This window comes from Thermothelomyces heterothallicus, assembly GCF_042370625.1.
Source record: "Thermothelomyces heterothallicus CBS 202.75 unplaced genomic scaffold P884_scaffold_35, whole genome shotgun sequence".
Taxonomy (NCBI): Eukaryota; Fungi; Ascomycota; class Sordariomycetes; order Sordariales; family Chaetomiaceae; genus Thermothelomyces; species Thermothelomyces heterothallicus.
In genome coordinates, this window is record NW_027192596.1 from 111,470 (window position 1) to 131,368 (window position 19,899).

General features: G+C 59.9%; 9 protein-coding genes across 9 annotated transcripts in view; 3 read left to right on the forward strand and 6 right to left on the reverse strand.

Moving 5' to 3' along the window:
- P884DRAFT_88807 (RmlC-like cupin domain-containing protein) overlaps nt 1-152 on the forward strand; it is a 909-nt gene extending 757 nt beyond the window's left edge. The window contains exon 2 of the mRNA XM_069446144.1: nt 54-152. Within this exon, the coding sequence (XP_069293843.1) occupies nt 54-124 (71 nt within the window). The 3' untranslated portion in view covers nt 125-152. The remainder of the gene's footprint in view (nt 1-53) is intronic.
- Nucleotides 153-453: 301 nt separating this feature from the next.
- Nucleotides 454-1,536, reverse strand: P884DRAFT_280807 (uncharacterized protein; the record flags this gene model as incomplete). Its single annotated transcript, XM_069443478.1, has 1 exon — nt 454-1,536. The coding sequence occupies one exon, from the start codon at nt 1,534-1,536 to the stop codon at nt 454-456; it is 1,083 nt and encodes a 360-aa protein (XP_069293844.1).
- A 352-nt stretch (nt 1,537-1,888) lies between these two features.
- On the reverse strand, nt 1,889-2,446 carry P884DRAFT_264659 (uncharacterized protein). The gene has a single exon (XM_069441866.1). It carries the CDS (start codon nt 2,421-2,423, stop codon nt 2,229-2,231), a length of 195 nt encoding a protein of 64 aa, XP_069293845.1. The 5' UTR covers nt 2,424-2,446; the 3' UTR covers nt 1,889-2,228.
- Nucleotides 2,447-4,740: 2,294 nt separating this feature from the next.
- On the reverse strand, nt 4,741-5,304 carry P884DRAFT_280809 (30 kDa heat shock protein; the record flags this gene model as incomplete). Its single annotated transcript, XM_069443479.1, has 1 exon — nt 4,741-5,304. The coding sequence occupies one exon, from the start codon at nt 5,302-5,304 to the stop codon at nt 4,741-4,743; it is 564 nt and encodes a 187-aa protein (XP_069293846.1).
- A 1,151-nt stretch (nt 5,305-6,455) lies between these two features.
- P884DRAFT_294950 (histidine kinase) lies at nt 6,456-9,510 on the forward strand (the record flags this gene model as incomplete). Its single annotated transcript, XM_069444308.1, has 2 exons — nt 6,456-8,836; nt 9,194-9,510. Exons 1-2 carry the CDS (start codon nt 6,820-6,822, stop codon nt 9,508-9,510), a joined length of 2,334 nt encoding a protein of 777 aa, XP_069293847.1. The 5' UTR covers nt 6,456-6,819.
- Nucleotides 9,511-10,169: 659 nt separating this feature from the next.
- Nucleotides 10,170-11,090, forward strand: P884DRAFT_273032 (uncharacterized protein; the record flags this gene model as incomplete). Its single annotated transcript, XM_069442563.1, has 2 exons — nt 10,170-10,835; nt 10,920-11,090. The coding sequence occupies 2 exons, from the start codon at nt 10,170-10,172 to the stop codon at nt 11,088-11,090; spliced, it is 837 nt and encodes a 278-aa protein (XP_069293848.1).
- Nucleotides 11,091-11,171: 81 nt separating this feature from the next.
- On the reverse strand, nt 11,172-12,860 carry P884DRAFT_231877 (uncharacterized protein). The gene is made up of 2 exons (XM_069439834.1): nt 12,129-12,860; nt 11,172-12,032 (listed from the first exon to the last, which is right to left on the reverse strand). The coding sequence occupies exons 1-2, from the start codon at nt 12,768-12,770 to the stop codon at nt 11,430-11,432; spliced, it is 1,245 nt and encodes a 414-aa protein (XP_069293849.1). The 5' UTR covers nt 12,771-12,860; the 3' UTR covers nt 11,172-11,429.
- A 939-nt stretch (nt 12,861-13,799) lies between these two features.
- On the reverse strand, nt 13,800-14,795 carry P884DRAFT_211182 (glycoside hydrolase family 11 protein; the record flags this gene model as incomplete). Its single annotated transcript, XM_069439063.1, has 2 exons — nt 13,800-14,385; nt 14,536-14,795. 2 exons carry the CDS (start codon nt 14,793-14,795, stop codon nt 13,800-13,802), a joined length of 846 nt encoding a protein of 281 aa, XP_069293850.1.
- Nucleotides 14,796-17,698: 2,903 nt separating this feature from the next.
- Nucleotides 17,699-19,733, reverse strand: P884DRAFT_264668 (uncharacterized protein). Its single transcript, XM_069441867.1, has one exon. It carries the CDS (start codon nt 19,620-19,622, stop codon nt 17,979-17,981), a length of 1,644 nt encoding a protein of 547 aa, XP_069293851.1. The 5' UTR covers nt 19,623-19,733; the 3' UTR covers nt 17,699-17,978.
- Nucleotides 19,734-19,899: the final 166 nt, after the last annotated feature.

Below are 19,899 nucleotides of genomic sequence, written 5' to 3' on the forward strand. Positions count from 1 at the left end.
GGGGGGACGAGACGAGTGAGCTGCAACTAACAACCGTCTCCCGTCACCCATAGTCGCGCCGGGCTTTGACCCGAGCGGGTTCGAAATGGCTCAACCCGGCTGGATGCCGGACGCGTCCCAATAAGGTCCAGAGATTCAAGAGTGGGAAAGAGAGTACTGGGTGCCATGCTTGTTTACTAATTAATAACTCCATCGTGTTCTCAGCGGGACTTGGGAGTTCTTGATGTTCACCTTACTGAAGCAAGAATAATCCAATAACAACCAAGACACACATGACCGAGGTTGTTCTGCCGACAAAAAGAATCCTTTCCTTTTTTTTTTTTTTTTTTTTTGTGCTAGGAACACACTTGGAACACACATATCACACAACAGCAGCGACCTTGTTGCAGGTGTCAGATCCCTGTGTTCCCAAACCGTCCATCTCAACCCCCTCTCGTTGTTTGAGGCTAATTACTAGAAAGCAGACCCCATCAACCCGCCTAGCATCATGCCCCCGAGGAGCGACGGGATCATCAGCGGCATCCCCAGCCCGCCCCCGAACCCGGTCCCGAGCGGCCTGCCGTACGCCACCTGCGGCCGGTCCCACCGCCCGCCCCCGTGCCCACCGCACCCGTACCCGCCGTACCCGACCCCGTACATGTCGCCCTCGGGCCGCAGGTAGCGCCCGGGCGGACCGGGTCGCTGCTCGCGGTCGTAGATGACCTCGATCAGGTAGGGGCTGAGGCGGTGGACGGCGACGACGCCGGGAAAGGTGCGGCCGGGGGGCTCGAGGTAGAGGCGCGCCGATGAAGGCGGAGACGACGACGACGACGACGACGACCACCACCCGGACGCGTCGCCGCCCCAGGCCACCCCCAGCGGCTGCGGCCGCCCCGTGCGCATCGCGTCGATCATGGCCCGCCGCACCAGCCGGTGCTGCCGGTACAGCTCGCGCTCCGCCGCCGCCCGCCTCGCCCGCTCCGCCGCCCGCTGCTCGTGCGTCGTCCCCGTCAGCCGGTCCTTGAGCCTGCGGCCCAGCGAGTGCCGCCGCTGTAGCCATCGCTCGTCCTGCTTCGGCTTCTTTTCTTCTTCTTCTTCTTCTTCTTCATCCCCGGCCTGGCCCCGGTCCTGATTCTCGCCCTCGCGGCGGGGAGAGGAGGGGGAGGAAGGGGACGAGTGATAGTCGGGTTCGCCATCGTCGCCGTCGGTCTCCTCGGCGACGATATCGGCGACGCTGGGCCGGCGGCGCTGGGCGGCGGACCGGGTGGCGCGGATCCGGTCGCGCTCGGGGAGGGGAAGGGAGTCGAGATATGTGTCGTCGTCGTACGGGTGGTGCCAGATGGAGCGCGGGGGCGACGCCAGGGTGTCGACGAAGAACTGGTGCCGCGTCTCCGGGTCGAGCTCGCGCACCCAGCCGTGGGGCAGCGGCCGCAGCTCGTCCTCCATGCTCCGCCGCGCCCGCAGCGGAATGCCGTTGCGGGCCTGCCGGGGCAGCGCCTCGGGTCCGCCCCGGACGGCTTCCTCGTACGACGGAGGAGGGTCCGACGGCGTCGTCATTGGTGGGCAGCAGGCAGTCACTCGAATGATCTTGTGGTATGATTGGGTATTATATTGTGTAAGGGAGATCGGCGTATGTTGAGAGGGGGCGGTTGTTGGAGGAATATGCGAGAGAACAGAAGTTTTACTTTTTTGGGGGGGAGGGAAAGGGGGGGTTCAACTACACATGCGAGAGTTATGGTAATGATGTACCTGCGAAAGGGGCGCAGTGATCTCTAAAAGCACGCCGTTACAGTTCCAAGCACGTTCGCGCCTGTGCGATGATGTTCGCGTTGCTCGGGTACGTCATGATTAGGGGAGAGACGGAGCGAGGTGGCGACAAGAGACTCGCTGTCGCGTGGACCCTGTAAAAGGGGGAATAATCGCAAGACCACGAAATACAGCTTAGTAATCCAAGTTCATAATGTGTAATTGTACATTGCCTAACCCCTTTTCATCGAATGCTGTATAAATCCACGTCTAACTCCCGTTAACTCTCTTCAATCCCCTCGTACCTGTCAATGCTTTCCTACCATGCTAATATGCGAATCTTCCGTATCATGAAGTCGTGTTAACTCATGTGACATCGTGACTTCGTCGATCGTAGCCCGTCCGTCGTAACGCTCATAAGCCACCATGAAACCGTCCTAGCGCTCGCAGCGCAACAGTTCCACGGAGATCAACCTCTTCTTTTTTTTTTCCTTTTATTTTCTTCACCACCCACTCCCCCCCTCAGAGTCGCTGTAGTACGCGGGCCCTTCGCCCGGATAGTAGTACCGCCGATCCATCCCTCCACCCCTCACGGCCGATGCCCGCTCCCACCTGACGGGCCCCCTCCTCCCGGCCTCCCTCAGCGGCTCCCTCTCCCGGAGCTGCTCGCGCTCCCGCTCCCTCTCGAGCATTTCCATCTCCAGCTCGATCTCCCGCTCCCGCTCCCGCTCCCGCTCCCGCTCCCGCTCCCGCAACCGCTCCCACTCCCTCCTCTCCCGCCTCGCGGCCGCGGCCGCTGCCGCCTCCTCTTCCTCCTCTCTCCTGTCGAAAGAGACGTACCGCACGCCTTCGACACGGCCACCACCACCACGACCACCACCAACCGCGCCGGTCCACGCCCCCGCCCCCACCTCCGCCCCGGCCGGCATCCTCCTGGCCCTCAGCCCGCCGCCGCCCTCGCGCTCCGCCTCGCACTCGGCGCAGTACCCGTCCCGGCCGAGGCCGAGGACGCGGCGCCGCGCCCGGCACCCTCCGCAGACGCCGATGGTGGTGATGGTCGCCGCGCTCGCTCCTCCCCCTCCCGGTTGCGGTTGCGGTTGCGGTTGCGGCAGCCGGGGCCGGGGTCGCGGCCGGGTCGGCGGCGGGTCGTCTAGGTCGGAAGAGGAACCCGAGAAAGTGGTGGTGGAGGAAGAAGAGGAGGAGGAGGAGGTGGTGGTGGTGGTGGTGGTGGTCGACGAGGGGGAGGACGGCGAGGGGACGATGACGGTTACTTCCCTCCTCCCGCCCGCCGGTCCCGGGGGCGCAGGGTTGCGGTTGCGGAGGATCGAGCGGAGGGGTGGTGGTGGTTGGGATGGTCGTGGAGGAGCTGTCCGGGGAGGAGGGGGAGGGGGAGGTGGTGTTGATGGTGGGCGGCCCCTGGGAGGGGGAGGTCCCCGGCGGGGCGCAGGGGAGGGAGGCGACGGCGCGGGGAGGTAGGGGTCCGGGTAGCTGATGGTTCTCCGCCGGATAGTAGTGTTGCTGCCGCTGCCGCTGCCGCTGCCGCTGCTGCCGGTAGGGTCCAGGGGGATGCAAGTGTGTACGCCGCCGCCGGGGCATGTGCAGGTCTGGTAGATGTGCACGGGGCCGTAGTTGAAGTTGATGTTGACCGGGCGGTCCGGGTGGTCCTCGATGATGTCGCTCACCAGGCGCACCTCGGCGACGTCGCCGTCCAGGCCGTTGCGGGCCCCCAGTATTTCGGAGCGGCGGCTGTGGTGCCGGTCCCGATGCTGTCGCAACCGGTCAAGCTCCTCGGGACTGCGAATGTGAGCCAGAAGAGGCTGGGGACGGCGTGGTTCCCGGATCCCGTCCAGCCACCCCTCGGGTGCGTAAGGGGCCATCTCGATCTCGGCCGGTGGAGGAGGGAGGACGGAGGAGGGAGGGGACGGGGGGACGGAGGGACGGGGTTTGGTGACCAGAGGCAAGGGCGCCTCCTTGGCTTGAGAGGGGAGGGACTGCCGGTGCGGCGGGTGCCGGGTCCTAAACTGTTGCTCACACCAGCCCCAAAGCGAACCGGGAGAAGGCCGCTCGATACCGGGACAAAAGTGAGTGAGAGGGGGGGGGGTTGACAGCGACGACACCGTGCCAAAATCAGAGACGGCGGGACCTCGTCAACACACAGCCCGTAGGGTACCAAATCACCGGCCTGCACTCTCACTCTCACTCTCACTCTCACTCTCACTGCTGCAGAAACTGCACACAGCCTCCCGGTTTTTTTTTTTTTTTTTTTTTTTTTTTTTTTTTTTTTTTTTTTTTTTGCGCGCCCAATTTGTGCCCGGCGCAGCAGGTTGGCGCGGCAGTTGAGCGACATGTCAGCGCCATTGACACACACTAACTGCGTTGGGTAGTGCACGGAGAGGGCGGTCAAACACCCTCGTCGAGGCCCACCGCCCCCTTTCGGCACGGCTCGCAATAGGTTCTGTCCCCGCCACCAACTTGCAGCTAGGAAACGCCAGTTGGCGTGAGTGGCTGAGCTCATCCTGCAAGATGAAAATACCTTAGTTGCTTATCCTTACTTATCTAAGTTAGTAGACAAGCTCACGGATAGCATCTGAGGGAACGCTGATGAGGCACGAATGATTGTCTGGGTTCATGAGACAAAACAGGCCGACGGTGGGATGGATACTTTTGGTTCCGTTGAACGGACCATTCATTATCACTATATCCTGTCTGGAATCTCGTGGTATCCTCCCCAAGACAGACACTTGGCCAATAGAGGGAAGGCAGTGATGTCTAAAAGGGAAAAAGGAACGATTTCATTATTCATTATTTGTAATTCTCATTAACCTTGATTATTACTCCCCGTGTTAATTACCACCCCCTACTTCCCCTCATAACCCATCGGCCTCATAACCCATCAAAAAATTTCATAACAAAGTCCATGTTTGTCCCCCTGGAGTAGAACCTTCCCAATGCAATTTCCCTCCTAATGGCAGTTTCTTCTCCCAGATGCAATATCCTCTTCTTTCCCCCATCCGTTTACTGAATCGTAATCTTCCGACCGCTCTTCCTCTCGGCCTTGGGGACAATGATGTCCAGGATGCCGTCCTTGAACTTGGCCTGGACGTTCTCCTGGTTGACGGGGGCCGGGAAGGTGAAGACGCGGGAGAACTCGCCGTAAGACCGCTCGCTCAGCCAGTACCGAGGCTTGGGCTTGCCCTCGTCCTTGCCCTTGGTCGCAGCCGTATCCTTGCTGCCGCCCTCGCCCTCGATCTTCTTTTGCTCGGCGGGGCCCTCGAGCAGGGACGGGTCGCCCTCGGTGTGCCGGCGCTCCGAGCGGCCGCGCACCACGAGCGTCTGCTCGTCCGTGAACTCGATTTCGACGTTTGACGGTGGCACGCCGGGCAGCTCGCCCTGCAGGACGTAATCTTTGTCGTGCTCGGCGACGTCGAACCGAGGCGAGAAGGCCGCCACGCTGGTGCTGCCCTGGTTGGCCAGCTGCGAGGTGTAGCGGTCAAAGTCTTCCAGCATGCGGAACAGCGACGAGAAGCCGGGCGTGCTAGAGCCGCTGTGGGAGAAGCGCGGGTGCCAAAGAGACGACATGTTGCGTTGCTGTTGTTTTTTAAGTTGTTGTCGAGTTGCCGAGATGCTTGTCTGCAGAAGCAGAGATGTCTGTGGCTTTGATCGAAGTGTTGGAAGTGTGCGTGTGATGAAACTGCGCGATTGTGCTTGCATGATGCGTCGTCGAGATGAGCATGCTCGAGAAGGTCCGGGTGCTTATATGCTCGTCAACCAGGCACGGCCTGGCCATTCTGTCGTTGCTCGAAGCATCAGCCGGTGCTTGCATCACAGCAGCGTCATCCGATTAGCTGATGCGAGTTACTGCTAGAACCGACACGTGATGTCGAGAAATTTGGTAGAATATTCTGCACTCGTAGGAGACTCATATCGAACCGACTATAACGCATCAACATCACCATACGATCGATACTGATGTCAGAAGGTTGATTTGGTTCGACAGTTATTCGAGCTTGTTCTCGAAAGCGAGAATTGCGATTGGGCATTGCTGGGGGTTGGCGGGCTGGCCCACTTCCCGAAAGGGCGAGAACCCTCCACAACCCTCCACAACAGTCCAGAGGAGCCCACAACATGCACAGGCAGTCCACTCGCGGTCCACAGAAAGTCCGTGCAACGCCACTCTTACGCCACCCAATCCGCTGTACGGATCCGTAGTGTACAGTCATTGGGCAAGCTTCAGTCAACGCACGCTGCAGCAAGCCACTTCAGCAATAGAACAATCCGGTCGCCTTTTCCAGATCGTCATTCACGACCATCACTATACGGACTAACTTGCATTATCGAGCTTGTAGAGGTTCCTATTGTAGTTGTATGTATGTACATATAGTCCAACTGCCTGAAGTTACCCAAGAAAACCTACCATCTTCGGATAATAGCTGAATAGATCCTTGAATGTACTCTGTACATACCATACTTGTACAGAACCACGACGCTGGATCGCACTGGATTTGCGAGATGGTCCTTGCGAATCCCTTGCAAATCCTGGGCAGTTTCCGGAGCTTCTGAACCGGGCGCTGAACGCTTAGTTACACAGTAATCCGTACACTATTTGGCAAGACCGCAGTGACATCAGGCCGTTTTGGAGTACCCCGCACCTATCCGACGGCAGCGGCCGGTCCCCCAAGGAAAAGCGCGGTGTTCCATCAGAGTATGAGTAAGGTAGGGTGTAATCCGTAATAAGAGTCTTTCCAACAGCGGCCCGCAGCGGAACCTCAACGGCAGCAATGCACAGACGGAACCATTGGAAACGAAACAACAGCCGATTAACTATCGCCGGACCTCACGCAGAGAACATTAGAGCCGCCGCGTGCAGAGGCGGGGTTGACGGTCTGTCGCTCGTTGCGCGTGCACCTGCTTTGCAGCAGAGAATCTTCCTTCCCCACCCCCCTCCCTTCCCCGCTCCCCCACCCGAGTCCGATCCGGGCCGTTCCAATTCTGGCGGCGACCGAGGGCGGACCGAAGTCTCATAGTTATCTTCCCACCCGCGGGACTCCAGAGCCCCCCACCCCGGCGAGTTAGCGGCGCGGGCGCCAATCGACCATGCACCGGCACTCGACCGAGACCAAGTCTGCTGGACCCGACGTCGGCTTCATCTTCAACCTCGCTCCCCTCGCCCTGCTCGTCCTCAGCCCCGCATGGCGCATCACGAGAGCCTCGGCGCGCTTTCTCTCCGACTGGCGCGTGTCCGCCGACGACTGCATCGGCCAGTCCTTTCTTGACTTCATCGAGAGCCAGCTGCACCCGCCAAGGCCCAGTCGGCTCGCCCATTTGACCTCGTCCCTCGACGATGCCATCGCCGCCCGCGCCGAGCGCACCACGATACCCCTCAACACGAAGCACGGCGTCTCGTGGAACGCGCGCGTCATACCCGTCTTCAACCACGATGAGCTGCTCTCCATCGTTCTCGAGTGGCACGAGGGGCCCCCGGTCCACCTCCCGAGTGACGAGCTGTTCAAGCCCGGCTTCTCGACCGACGAGGCCTTCCGCATCCTGGTCCAGGCCGTGAAGGACTATGCCATCTTCCTCCTCGACACAAACGGCCACATCGCGAGCTGGAACAGGGGCGCCGAGGTCCTCAAGGGCTACAAGCGGGAGGACGTCATCGGCAAGCACTTTTCCATCTTTTACGGCAAGGAGGATCTCGACATCGGGAAGCCCCAGATGGAGCTCGAGATCTGCCTCCGCGAGGGCCGGGTCGAGGACGAGGGCTGGCGGTACCGCCGGGACGGATCCCGCTTCTGGGCCAACGTCGTCATCACGGCCATCTACAAGGACGGCGTGCACGTGGGGTTCGGCAAGGTGACGCGCGACCTGACGGAGCGCAAGTCGGCCGAGGCGCGCCTCATCGCCGCCTACGAGGAGAGCGAGAAGCTCAAGTCCGACTTCCTCGCCAACATGAGCCACGAGATCCGGACGCCCATGCACGGCATGCTGTCGGCGTGCACCCTGCTGCTCGACACGGAGCTGTCGGCGAGGCAGCGCGACACCGTCAGCATCATGGAGGAGTCCGGCCAGGTCCTCCTGCAGGTCATCAACGACATCCTCGACTACTCCAAGCTCGCCTCGGGCAGCTTCACCATCAAATCGGACATTGTCGGCATCACGAGCATCGTGACCTCCGTCGTCCGCAGCGCCCAGGCCACGCTGCCGCCCTCGGTGCATTTCGAGCTCTTCCTGGCCCCCGACCTGCCCAGGTCCGTGCATGGCGACCCGCTGCGCTACCGGCAGATCCTGCAGAACATCGTGGGCAACGCGGCCAAGTTCACCGACAAGGGCAGCATCAGGGTGCGGGCCGCGATCGAGAGCGAGGACGAGACCAGCTACACGATCCTGACCGAAGTGACCGACACCGGCATCGGCATCCCCGAGGACGCCTCGGCCAACCTCTTCACCCCCTTCACCCAGTTCGACGCCACCACGACCAAACAGTACAAGGGCACCGGCCTGGGCCTGTCGATCGCCAAGTCGCTCGCCGAGCTGATGGGCGGCGGCATCGGTTACCGGCCGAACCCGGACAGGAAGGGGAGCGTATTCTGGTTCACGGCGCGGTTCAAGAAGATCGGGCGTCTGGGCCAGATGCGGGACTGGAGAAAGCCCATGTCTGCCAGGGAAGACCCCGAAGCGGCCGTGCCGGACGAGATCGGCGCGCTGCAGGCCGAGCTCAAGATGGTGTCCTCGATCAAGAACCTGCTGGTGGTGGAAGACAACGTGATCAACCAAAAGGTCATACTGGGCATGCTGCGCTCCATCGGCCTCAAGAACGTCGACCTGGCGTCGAACGGGTCGGAGGCGGTCAAGATGGTGTGCGGCAAGCCGGCCGCCTACGACATTGTGCTCATGGACATCAGCATGCCCGTCATGGACGGCAATGCCGCGACCAAGGAGATCCGATCTTCGGGCATCCTGGTGCCCATCATCGCCATGACGGCGTACGCGCTCAAGGGCGACAGGGAGCGCTGCTTGGAGCATGGAATGAACGACTACGTTGCCAAGCCGGTAGACAAGAAACGCCTGATCAAGGTTCTTGGGAAGTGGTTGTTGAGGATGACAGATTATCGTAAGACATACGATGAGCAGCGACGTGCGGAGTTGAGGCCCCCACCGAACGTAGCCGGACCAGCTGCAACTGCCGGCGCCGAGGCAAAGCAATTCTTGTTCGAAGTCGCTAACGGGTTCGGTTCTCTCTCTGCAGAGGCTCGCCAAATAAACCCTCCCGTCACCTCGCCCCAGCGCGCGACCTCCGAGGGGGCCGATGATCCGGGATCGGCAGTCGCCGAGGCACCGGGCCCGAAAGAAGAATTCCGTCTCCTCCTTCCACCCGAAAGGGCAGCAGCAGCAGCAGCAGCAACAACAACATCAACATCAACATCAACATCAACATCAACATCAACAACAGCAACAACAGCAACAACAGAAACAGCAGCAGAAGTAGCCACCACGACAGAGAAGCGGGAAGAGGCAGATGCGGCCGATCATCCAGGAAAGGAGGAGGAGGAGGAGAAGGCGTCGGATCCGAACACGACGGCATCCGTCGAGACGGACAGGGGCGCTTTGCCCGATGTGTCGGGCCCGCCGCCGGATGACAAGGCAGTCGAGAAAACAAGCCACCAGACGTTACAGGAAGGGCCACCGCCGGAAGACAGCGCGCACATTGAAGGGCCAACCAGCTCGGAAACAGGCGCGGGAGCCGCTGCTAGCGATGGTGTTGAGCCTGTGGATAGCAAGGGCTAGCTTTTGCCCGGCTAATTATCCCTCCTTTTGGCAGATACCCGGAGAGTTCAGATCTCCGGCTGCTTATATATTTTTGCAGGAGCATGCGGGACTCGCTTGCTCGAAATAACGCGGAGTATTTGCTTGTGGCGGGGCGAAGAAGGTGTTTTGGATGGTGGGATTACACGGTATCTCGGTCGGTCGGGTCATTTTTTTTGGGGTTTTGAGGATATATTGTACGAATTTGCAGCCTACCACGATTCTGGCAGGGCCTGCTTAGATTTTTATCTCTTTTTCCTCTCTATCTCTCTCTATCTTCTGTTTTTGTCCTTTATGCCCTGCGGCTTTGCGCTTGAAGAATATTTACGGTGTGGTCGGGCACCTCTGGCAAGCGGGCCCGCGAGTGACGAACACACAGTGGCGTGTTGCTCAGCGCAACCTAGAAAAGTAGCACACAGAATGCATGCAGCAAGAATGCGCCCCGCTCTCCATCCGCAACAAACTTGCACTCAACTAACTACAGACTACACCAGAACGGTAAGGACCAGTCAAGGCTTCTCAGAACCCTTAACCGTTCGCACCTTTCAACTGCGACTTCCAAGCAGCACAGTACTCACTCTGTCTACGAATTTTTCTTTTCTTGAACACGAAACAAACAAGAACACCCCGATCTTGCGAGAATGTCTCCTCCTCCTCCTCCTCCTCCTCCTCCTCCTCCTCCTCCTCCTTCCTTCTCCATCCCCGGGCGGCCCCGCAAAGGAACCGACCCGTCATCCGGTCTCCCTCCTGCCACGAACTCGTCGCCGCCCACCCTGGAGGGGGTGCCGGAGCGAGGCCCGCCGGGGACGGTGCTCGTGTCGCTGCTGGTGTACAACGGCTACCCGTTCGCCGACCACTGGGAGTACTTTGCGGCGCCGCCCGCTGCGGCGGACCCCGATCCTTCGTCGGATTCGGACCCGCACCGTTCGACAGGCGCCGTGGGCGCGGTGATCCAGGCCGCCGGCGACGTCCGCTCCGGCTTCTGGCTTGAGGTCCGCAGGGGATGGCGCGTCGAGGTCGGTGATGATCACCATCATCATCCGCCGTCGACCTCGTCCTCCGCCGGCGTCGGCGTCGGCGTTCCGAGGAGGGTGAGGCTGGCATGGGTGCCGGGGGAGTATTTTCGTGCCGATGCCGATGCCGATGCCGATGTGGAGGCCGGCGGCGGCAGCAGGAAGAGGACGGTGTTTGAGGGGAGGGAGGACGGGGAGGTGTTGGTGGAGCGGCAGCCGCGGTGCGAGTTTGAGAGGATCCTGTTCCGCGTCCCTGCGCCCGAGAAGACGCTGAGGGCGGTCGATGGAAGCGAGGTGGGTTGTCCCTTTTTCTTCTTTCTTTCTCTTCCTCTCTCTCTCTCTCTCTCTCTCTTTTTTTTTTTTTTATTCACCAAGCAGGCCTCTGACTTGCTCGCCCATAATCAGGCTGGCAACCGGGGACGCGAGAAGATCACGCAGCGCAACTGCCAGACCTGGGTGATCGAGTCGGCAGAGGAGCTGGTGAGGGAGGGTATCTTTGAGCAGAGGGTGGTGGACTACTTGCGGGCGACGAGCATCATGAAGGTCTGACGACTCGTAATTGGGGGGAACAAGGGGGAGGGCCGATGAGACAGGATGACGTGATGTGACATGACAAAAAAAGGGGAATCCCCGGGTTTCTAGCTCTAATAGCTGCTGCCGCCGCCGCTTCTCCTCGTCCTCCTCCTACTACTACAACAGCTACTACGACAGCGAAAGAGGAACCAAACCGCCTCGCCTGGTCACCTACCCCCCTCACCTTAAATTTAAATACCCTTGATCCATCCGACCACGCTCCCCACCTAACACCGACTCCCCCAACACCAACGCCAACACCATCACTAACACCAACCCCGACGCGGGTGCCGAAGGGGAGGGGGAGGGGATGGATCAGAGGCGCGGCCTTAGCGGCGGTCCCACCACCCCCAACTCGGCGACGACCTGGGGATACCTCTGGTAGGCGTCCTCTTCGGCGTCAAAGTTGAGCAGCCACTCCTCGCGGACGAGGTGGATGAGCTCCGGGTTCTCCCAGACGCGGGACCAGTCGGCCTTGTGCCAGCGCTCGCGCGTCCTGGGCCCCGTGGCCTGGGCGCGGTGGACGCGCTCGTACCGCAGCCTCTCGTAGGCGCGCAGGGCGGTGGGGATGGTGTGGTCGCGGTCGCGGTCGCGGGCGCCGGCGGCCAGCTCGAGGCAGGCGGCCAGCACGACGCCGTCCTCGATCGACTGGCTGGCCCCCTGGATCGAGGTGGGCAGGAAAGGGTGGGCGGCGTCGCCGATCAGGCAGGTGCGCGCGCGCGGGGAGACGAAGGTCGGCAGCGGGTCGCGCCACACGAGCTTGTGGTCGATCAGGCGCCCGTCCGGCGTCGCCTTGACCAGCTCGCGCACGACGGGGCTCCAGCCGTCGAGGTAGCGGAGCGCCTCCTCGGGCCGGCCGGGGAACTGCCAGCTCTCGTCGATGTTGCCGTCGTCGACGTGGGTGAAGACCCAGTTGACCTCGGACCCGTTCTTGAGGCTCGAGGCGAGGAAGTGGATGTCCGGCCCGATGTAGCCCTGGTGCGTGTCGCCGTGGGCCACCAGGTGCCGGACGACCGGGTTGTCGCGGATGCGGTCGGCCGGGAACCAGGCCCGGTAGACGGCGTAGCCGGACGATTTCGGGTTCTCGTCGAAGCCCAGGACGATCTTGCGGCCCCGCGAGCGCACCCCCTCGGCCGCGACGACGACGTCGGCCGACAGGCGCTCGCCGCCGCCGCCGCTGCCCGCCAGCACCACGCCCGCCTGCGGGGGGTCGTCCGTCTCGAAGTAGTCCTCGACGCGGCAGCCCAGGCGGATGTCGATGCCCCGGGCGACGGCGTGGCGGTAGATGATGTTGTGCAGCTCGCCCCGGTGGCCGTTGATGCGCCGCCCCCAGGCCCGCTCGCCGGCGAACGACTGCCGGGTGACGAAGCGGCCGTCGTGGTGGTACAGGTCCAGCCAGGTCGTCTGCCGGGCCACCGCCTCCATGGCCTCGACCACGCCGGGCCACCGCTCAAACGCCCTGGACCCGTTGGGGTCGAAGCTGATGATGTCGCCGATGCGCGTCATGTCGTCCATGTTCTCCGCCTTCTCCAGGAGCGTCACCGAGTGCCCCTTGCGGTCGCACTCGATCGCCGCCGCCAGCCCGGCGAAGCCGGCGCCGACGACGATCACCTTGATGCCGGACGGCGGGCGACGGGGAAACGAGTCGCCGCCCATCCTGTCTTCTTCTTTTTTTCTGTCTCTTTCTTTTCTTCCCTTTTTTTTCCTTGTTTCCTTTCCGTGTTCCCCTTGTCGGTCGTGTCAACTTGGCCGTGTAGAGGGGTGTGTGTGTGTGTGTGTGTGTGTGTGTGTGTGTTCGGGGGGGCAAGCCAGGGACAGCATAGCACTTCACTCAATTCACTCGGGCTCTGTGTGCGCCACGGTGCTTGTTTTTGGTGCCGACGGCAATTGACCTTGTGCAACCGTTCTTGACCTGGTTTAGTTCCGAGGCTCGCCATCCCCTGCCAATCGCTGCGCCGCCGAACTGCCGACCCCCCCCCCCCCCCTCGTATGAACTGGTATGTATGTAGGGACGTACATACATACAACACACCCATGTAAGCCACAATGCCGGGTCTGTCTCGGACTTGTTGGGGCCCGTCGATGTATGTTCGGATTACGTACGTACACCCATAAATACAGCGCATGGTCTGCTCAGGTAAGGAACTAGTATCTCTCTTCCTTTGGTCCAAGTTCGAAATCGCCGGGGTTGGTCAAATCAATCATGTAGCACGTAGGTTGACATTTGGAGACTAGGGACTTACCTGCGTAGCCATGCAGCCTAATAATGACTGGTCAGGGGAGCAAGGTAAACTCAGAAAGAAGGGGAACAATCCGCGGCTTAGACCTATATATACTCTATTACCCCCGGATCCAAGTCAGTGTAGTTAATTAACCGATCGATCCTCGAGAGCGAACCATGTCAGACCCGGAGAGTTGAATTCCGAAGAACTTTGTACTGCATTCCGTAATAGGCCGGATGCATAAGATCCAAACTATATACAACGAAGACTGCACCTGTCCTGTCCCGTCTCCTGGGACCGACAGCTCCTCCTGAGACCCCTGGACGCGCGAACCGCTGAGCTCGGCGGCGTGATTCCGCGTGGCTCCTCATAGATAGGGATCGCTTCGGCTTCTCCTTGCTCCTTGCTCCTTGCTCCTTGCTCACTTTTTTTTTTTTTTTTTTTTTTGTCGAGCCCCGTTGGTTTACAAGCACTGCGAGTACCACTGGTTGGAGACGCGGCAGGTTCCCTGGGAGCAGCAGGTCGGGCCCGTCCAGCCCTGGCCGCCGCACTGGCCGTACAGGGCGCTGCAGGTGCCGGGGTTGCCGCCGCCGGGGTTGCCGCCGCCGGGGTTACCGCCGCCGTTGTCGCCGCCGCCGCCGCTGGTGCCCTCGCTGACGGTGATGGTGGAGGAGCCGCTCGAGAAGTAGCCCTCGGTGGCCATGATCTGGTAGTCGTGGGTCCCCAGGCGGAGGCCGGCCTGGGCCCAGGCGTCGAAGTGGGCCTTGACGTTGACGGAGCCGCTGCTGCGCTTGTTGGTCCGGACGGACCAGAACTGGTCAAAGGTGCTGGTGCCCTCGATGGACGGCTGGTTGACGCGCGTCGTCTTGAGGATGTTGTACGTCGACCCGTCCACCGTGATGCTGCCGAGCCGCTGCGCCCCCGTCGACGGGTCGTACGTGCCGAAGTTCTCGACGATGTAGTACTCGATCAGCGGGTTGCGCGTCCACCCGTACACGGCCAGGTACGAGTTGCCATTGGGGTTATACTGGCCCGTGAAGCTGATGTTGCTGTGCGATGCCGTCAGCCAATGATTTCTTTCTTCTTCTTCTTTTTTTTTTTCCTTCGTTTATTTTTTTATTTTTTATTATTTTTTATTTTTATTTTTTATTTTTTTGGTTGGTTAAAACAAAAAGGAAGAAAGAAAAGAACAAGCATACCGAGCAGCCCCCGGGTTCCAGCCCTTGCCGCCAACGAAGTTGCCGTTGTTGCCGGACCAGGTGACACTGTACCGGCCGCCGGCCTCGTTCGTGTACTGGACGTTGCCGGCACCGTCGGTCCAGAAGGAGTAGTAAAAGCCGTCGTGGAAGCCCGTCTGGCTGCTGGTGAGCGTCTGGCGCTTCTGGAGGTCCTCGGTCGGGGCAGCCACAGCCACGGCCGCCGCAGAGGCAGCGACGAGGAGGGAAGAGAGCGCAACCATGGTGTATGTGGCGAGAGAGAGAGAGAGAGAGAGAGAGAGAGAGAGAGAGGTAGGTGTGTGTTGCCGGGCAGGGTCTGTCTGTCTGTTGTCTCGGAGCAGACTCGAGCTCGGGGAGACTCTGTTGGCGACCTAAGAGAGTGGCCGATCAAGGAAAGATCTCTTGCCCTGTCAACAGGGGAGGAATGGAAGAAGGCTTTATACGCATTTCCAGGCCCAATCCTTCACTTTTTGTATTGTACTGTACATAGAGTAATTACATATGTGAGCACTCGGTGCCACGGGCAGATCCCCCCCCTTTTCCCCTCACCCTCGTCACCATCTCTATTCTTAGTTCACACTGCATACTACGGCACTACGTCCGAGCTGGGGTCACGCTAGTGTTACCCGTAGTGTAAGTGTTCACTAGCGTAGCCCCGAAGGGATCGAGCTAAAACCAAGACGGCCCCCTGTCGGCTCCATTCCCGGTTCTCGGCTACCAACCCTCCTGTGTCTCACATCTCGCATGTGTGGAGGAGCCGCCCCTTGGACGCCCACTCAGCCGGGTGTCAATGCTGATCCGGACGTAGCCGAAGCCTTCGTCTGATGATCTGATGTATTTATTATGCAGTGTACTCCGGAGATATGCAAAGATCTACACATCCCTAAAACGCAAATTCATGAGGCCTGGGGAAATCTCTCCATGACAATGTTCTTAATTTTTTTTTTTTTTTTTTTACTCTTCTTGAGGACTTATTCGGCAGTCTTTCCGCAAAGCGAGACATGGCAACTCCGGGACGAATTGGGCCTGTCCCGGACCAACCCTCCGCCCTCCGCGGCCCGCGCCAAGAACAGGCGGTTTTGCCTCGATGCAACCATGGAAATAGTCTAGGGGCACTGACTCTGTGGCATGCCTCTCTGCCCCACATCAGCCGCACCTACGTCTAGAAACCCGGGTCGAGGGGCCTAAACAAATGAGCAAGAGGGGCCTGCGGTGGTGCTGTGGTACTCCGTTCTTTCTAACAACGTTGCACTAAGTATGAATGCGTGTACGGATTACAGTACAATTACGGATAGTCCCTGGTAAACAGACGAACCGCGAACCCGGTCGCTGGAACCTTCCAAAACCACAGGACGTAACGCTTCCACGAATTCTACCGCCCGGCTAAACTGAGGTGGTCACGCTGCGACCCTAACGCGAACAGCCGGAATCCACCGCAAAAAACGTCCTGGGTCGCTTTGGATGAGAATTTTCGGGCTCCTCTTGCACCTGCCCGACCGCTTCACCCTTACTGATTCAGGGAAGCACGGCTCTCGAGCCCCGAAAGCCCGTTCAGGAAAAGGGGAGCCATGAGGATTAGGGAAGTCGGAAGGTCACAACACTAACCCATCCACCGCCCTGCCGAGGGGTTACGTTGTCTTTTTTTTTTTTTTCCTTGGGTGTGCAGACAAATTCCATGGGCTTGATTCTCGCGTCTGTTGAAATGACATAATTATTTTTCCTCGCCAAGCGCGCGTCAACCCTGCCTCGGGTACACCATCCGCAGCATCGGCGATCCGGGCGAAGATCATCGACAATCACTCCTCCTATCCCCCAAACTGTAAAACATACTCCGTATCAAGTGTTTGTCACTGGCGTCAGTGTTGGAGGGTACAAACACAAAACGTCGCACTCGGCTTCTGCCTCCGCATTCGCATATAGACACACACACACACACAGCCCCCGGTCTTAACCGCCACCCGCCCCGACTTCTGCGTTTTCCTCCTCTCCGATCCTACATCACACAGACCGGCATCGACAGACTTTAGCCGAAATACGGGGTGCATGGACTGGAAACTCAGAGTTGCATCGTCAAGCCATATTAAGGTTTCCCTCCGGTCAACAAAACAGGCTGATATCGTTCAGCCCTGCCTGCTTCGCCCAACGAGCCCGTCCTCTGAACAATAGCCTCACCAACGCCGTCGACTTAATACCCGATGTTATTTCCCCGTGGGGTAATTATTCGCCTACAAGATCGCGACTCCGCTCGTACCTTCGCGCCAAAGAGTCTAGACTTTTGTCGCCGTGAGCGGCGTCTCTCCCTCAAAAAGCGTAGAATTCCCGAGGATCCGACAGGGTAACCGGCTATCTAATTAGTGTATTTCGCCGATGCCTCTCCTGTTAGGTGGTATACGGTGGACATGCCTGTTAATGAACTCGCCACCGCCTGGCACCAGCTTAGTTACTTCCAGGACCCCCTATTGTAAGCTCGTGGGACATCTCTCCCAGCTACTCCCCTCTTTGATACTTTACCCCAGTCCGCACCCGGTCACACGTTTAAAAGAATCGACACGCAACAGTGGGCCACGTGGAATCTCGGAAACACAAACGTACAAAATAATAATAATAAAACATACAACATCCGGCATTCGCTGGTCGTCACCGACCCAACTACTACCCGGACCCTCACCAGCTTAACTAGGGCAGAGCGGACGGGATGCCGTGCTTTCTGGTGGGTATGGTCGTATGTACTAGTCGCGTGTGGAAGAGCATGGTTATAGGTTGGGGGTTACGACAGCGCAGTCGCTGGTTGACCAGCCTCCCAGCTAAGCCGCCATCACCCTTCCCGTGACGTTTGTCTTTTTTCTCCGGATTTCCCTCGCCGCTTACCGGTCCCCTCATCTGGGCTGTTCCCCGAGCCTCTTCAAACTCTCGGGGCGCGATTTGGCCTCTTCCGGTTCCTCCTGTGTTCCCATGGTGAATACCTCCGATCCGTTTCGGGTTCTGTGCGTCGCCCGTGGCCACGACTACGAGTCATTTGATGTCCAGCCACCGGGTCCTACTGTGTGTGACCTAGCTGTACATTACGAGAAGTAAAGAGGCAGACGGATAACTTTGGGACCGCTGAAGTGATGGCTCGCGGCGGGCCAAAAAAAAAAAAAAAAAGCCACCCAAAAAATCGCCGGTACATTGACGACAATACCAGGAAGAGTTTGATTGCGCTGAATTCAAGCACATCTAACGTTTGTCTAGACCCTACCTACCTCGTGTAACCCTGCTCGTAGATGATGATTCTACGACCGAAATGATGATGACGGTAAAGAGAGACAAAAGAGGGGTAACGAGGAAGGAAGAGAAGAAACGGATACAATAATAATGCAAATAAGGAATGGGTATCACAGCAGACGGGCCCGGCTTCCTCCAAAATAGGCCAGACAGCGGAGGTTTTAGTACCAGGTCGACTTCTTCCCCGCCTCGATGCTGTCGACGATGATGCACTTCTCCGTCTGGCAGACCTTCCTCCGATCCAACCACTTCGCCTTCGGTCCCAGCGGCCCCGTGATGTAGTGATACTCGCCAAACAACCTCCATTGGCGCCGATCGCTGAGCGGGTAGATGTCATCGCCCCAGTACCCTTCGAAATGGAACCACGAGGTCGGCAAGTCCGGGTTGGACGCGGCGGGCACCAGGCTGGTGTACTCTCGCACCGTCGAGTTCCCCTCCTCGTCCCGGCCCACCTCGTAGTCGTACCAGTAGGCGTAGTGGTTCAGCGAAGGATCCCAGAGCGGGCCCTTGTCGGTCACGTCCTTGAGCAGCTTGAACGGCAGGACGTACGGGTGCATCCCCGGCGACGCGTACATGGCATGGCTGCCGACAGCCGAGTAGATGACCGGACGGGCCGGCTTGCCGCCCTTCTGAGCCCGCTTCTCGAGCGCCTTCCACAGGTACGCCTTGCCGCCTGCGTGCTCGCTGAGGAACATGGCTCGCGGCGTGCCGTGCTGAAAGCGAACCATGCAGTGCTCCCAGTCGCCCACGTGATTCCCGAACCGTATGTTGAGCACCGTCTGCCCGAGGTTGTAGCTGTAAAAGAAGAACCAGAAGGCATCCAGGATGCCCGCTCCCTTGTCGACGAGGATGAGAACGGCCGGCGCCTTGGAGTAGCCGCCGCGAGTCGTCGGCTTGTTGTCCTCCCTGCTGCTGTCCGAGTTCGTCCACACCATGGGCTGCTGAGCGCTCGACAGGGACCGTCTCCGCCGGAGGTCCCTGTGCCTCCAGGACGAATCCCTCGGGGGAACGATGCGGTGGGGCGGGTGATCCCTGTCCACGTCTTGCCATGAACCATCGTCATCCGGCCATTGCGGAGGATCCTGATCGTCCTCGCCGTCTCTCCCTGAGCCACCGCCGCTCCTGAAGGGTGCTGGGATCCCTGTCCAACTATGCAGCCAGCCGGGCCGCGACTCCACGTCGTCCTCGCTGGTTACGAAAACAGTGCCTCCCAGGGCGTTGAGCCCCGCGAGAGTTTGCAGATCCAGCGGCCCGCTGGTGTTGTTGACCAACTCACCCCTCAGATAAGGTTGCATGTGGCGGATGTGTTCGGCAATGTCGGCGGGCCAGAAGTGCTCGCCCGAGTAGAGATGCACCAGCGGGGCATGGTCCAGGACGTAGTCGGGCACCTCCTCGAGAATTCGCGCACCGACGGCGCTATGTGCCCGAGAGCCGCGCCTAAGGTCCGTTTCCGCCGGTGCCTCTTCCCAGTCGCTCTGCCCTGACTTCTCTCCAAACTCCCAGTGCGTGCTCAAACCCAACGCCAGCGACTTGAGCTCGTCCCAGGTGGACGGCCTGTCACTGTCGCCGCGCGAGGGAGCGTCCCATCGTATGTGCTGCAAGCCGCATAAGCCCAGCCAGCGGCATGCCTGGCGGTCGACCCAGCTCGGCGACGTGTCGACCCATTGTTTGTCTCGCTCGCGCTCCTCCGGATCAGGCGGCGTTGGGTTGAGTACCTGTGGCAGGTACCAAGCAAGGAAGATCAGAACGGCAACGAGCGTGGTGGCGATTGTCGCCTTGCGGGCGCCCCACGCCACGAACGACATGGCGCGGCGTCGAAGGGTCGCGGCTGGCGCGGTGAAGAATGAGTGCGGAATCAGAAGCTCGTCGCTCTGCTTGTTATTTTAGGAAGCCCGGGTTTTTTTTTTTTTTTTTTTTGGGGGGGGGGGGGGGCCGCCGGCGGATGGATCAGCGAAGTTGCGGATTGGGCATCGGCAAATCGGTTGGACGCTTAGTCTTATGGTCGGCGGCGGTGAGAGAGGACAAAGCGAGTCGAGAGGGGCGCAGGCGGCAGGTAGCGGTCGGATAAGGCGGGGTGAACGA

Coding starts and splice junctions, on each gene's coding strand:
- P884DRAFT_264659 (XM_069441866.1), bottom strand. CDS start 2,423: ATGGAAATGCTCGAGAGGGAGCGGGAGCGCGAGCAGCTCCGGGAGAGG.
- P884DRAFT_231877 (XM_069439834.1), bottom strand. CDS start 12,770: ATGGGCGGCGACTCGTTTCCCCGTCGCCCGCCGTCCGGCATCAAGGTG. Junction 12,033..12,128: donor ACCGCATCCGCGACAACCCG/GTCGTCCGGCAC, acceptor AACGGGTCCGAG/GTCAACTGGGTCTTCACCCA.
- P884DRAFT_264668 (XM_069441867.1), bottom strand. CDS start 19,622: ATGTCGTTCGTGGCGTGGGGCGCCCGCAAGGCGACAATCGCCACCACG.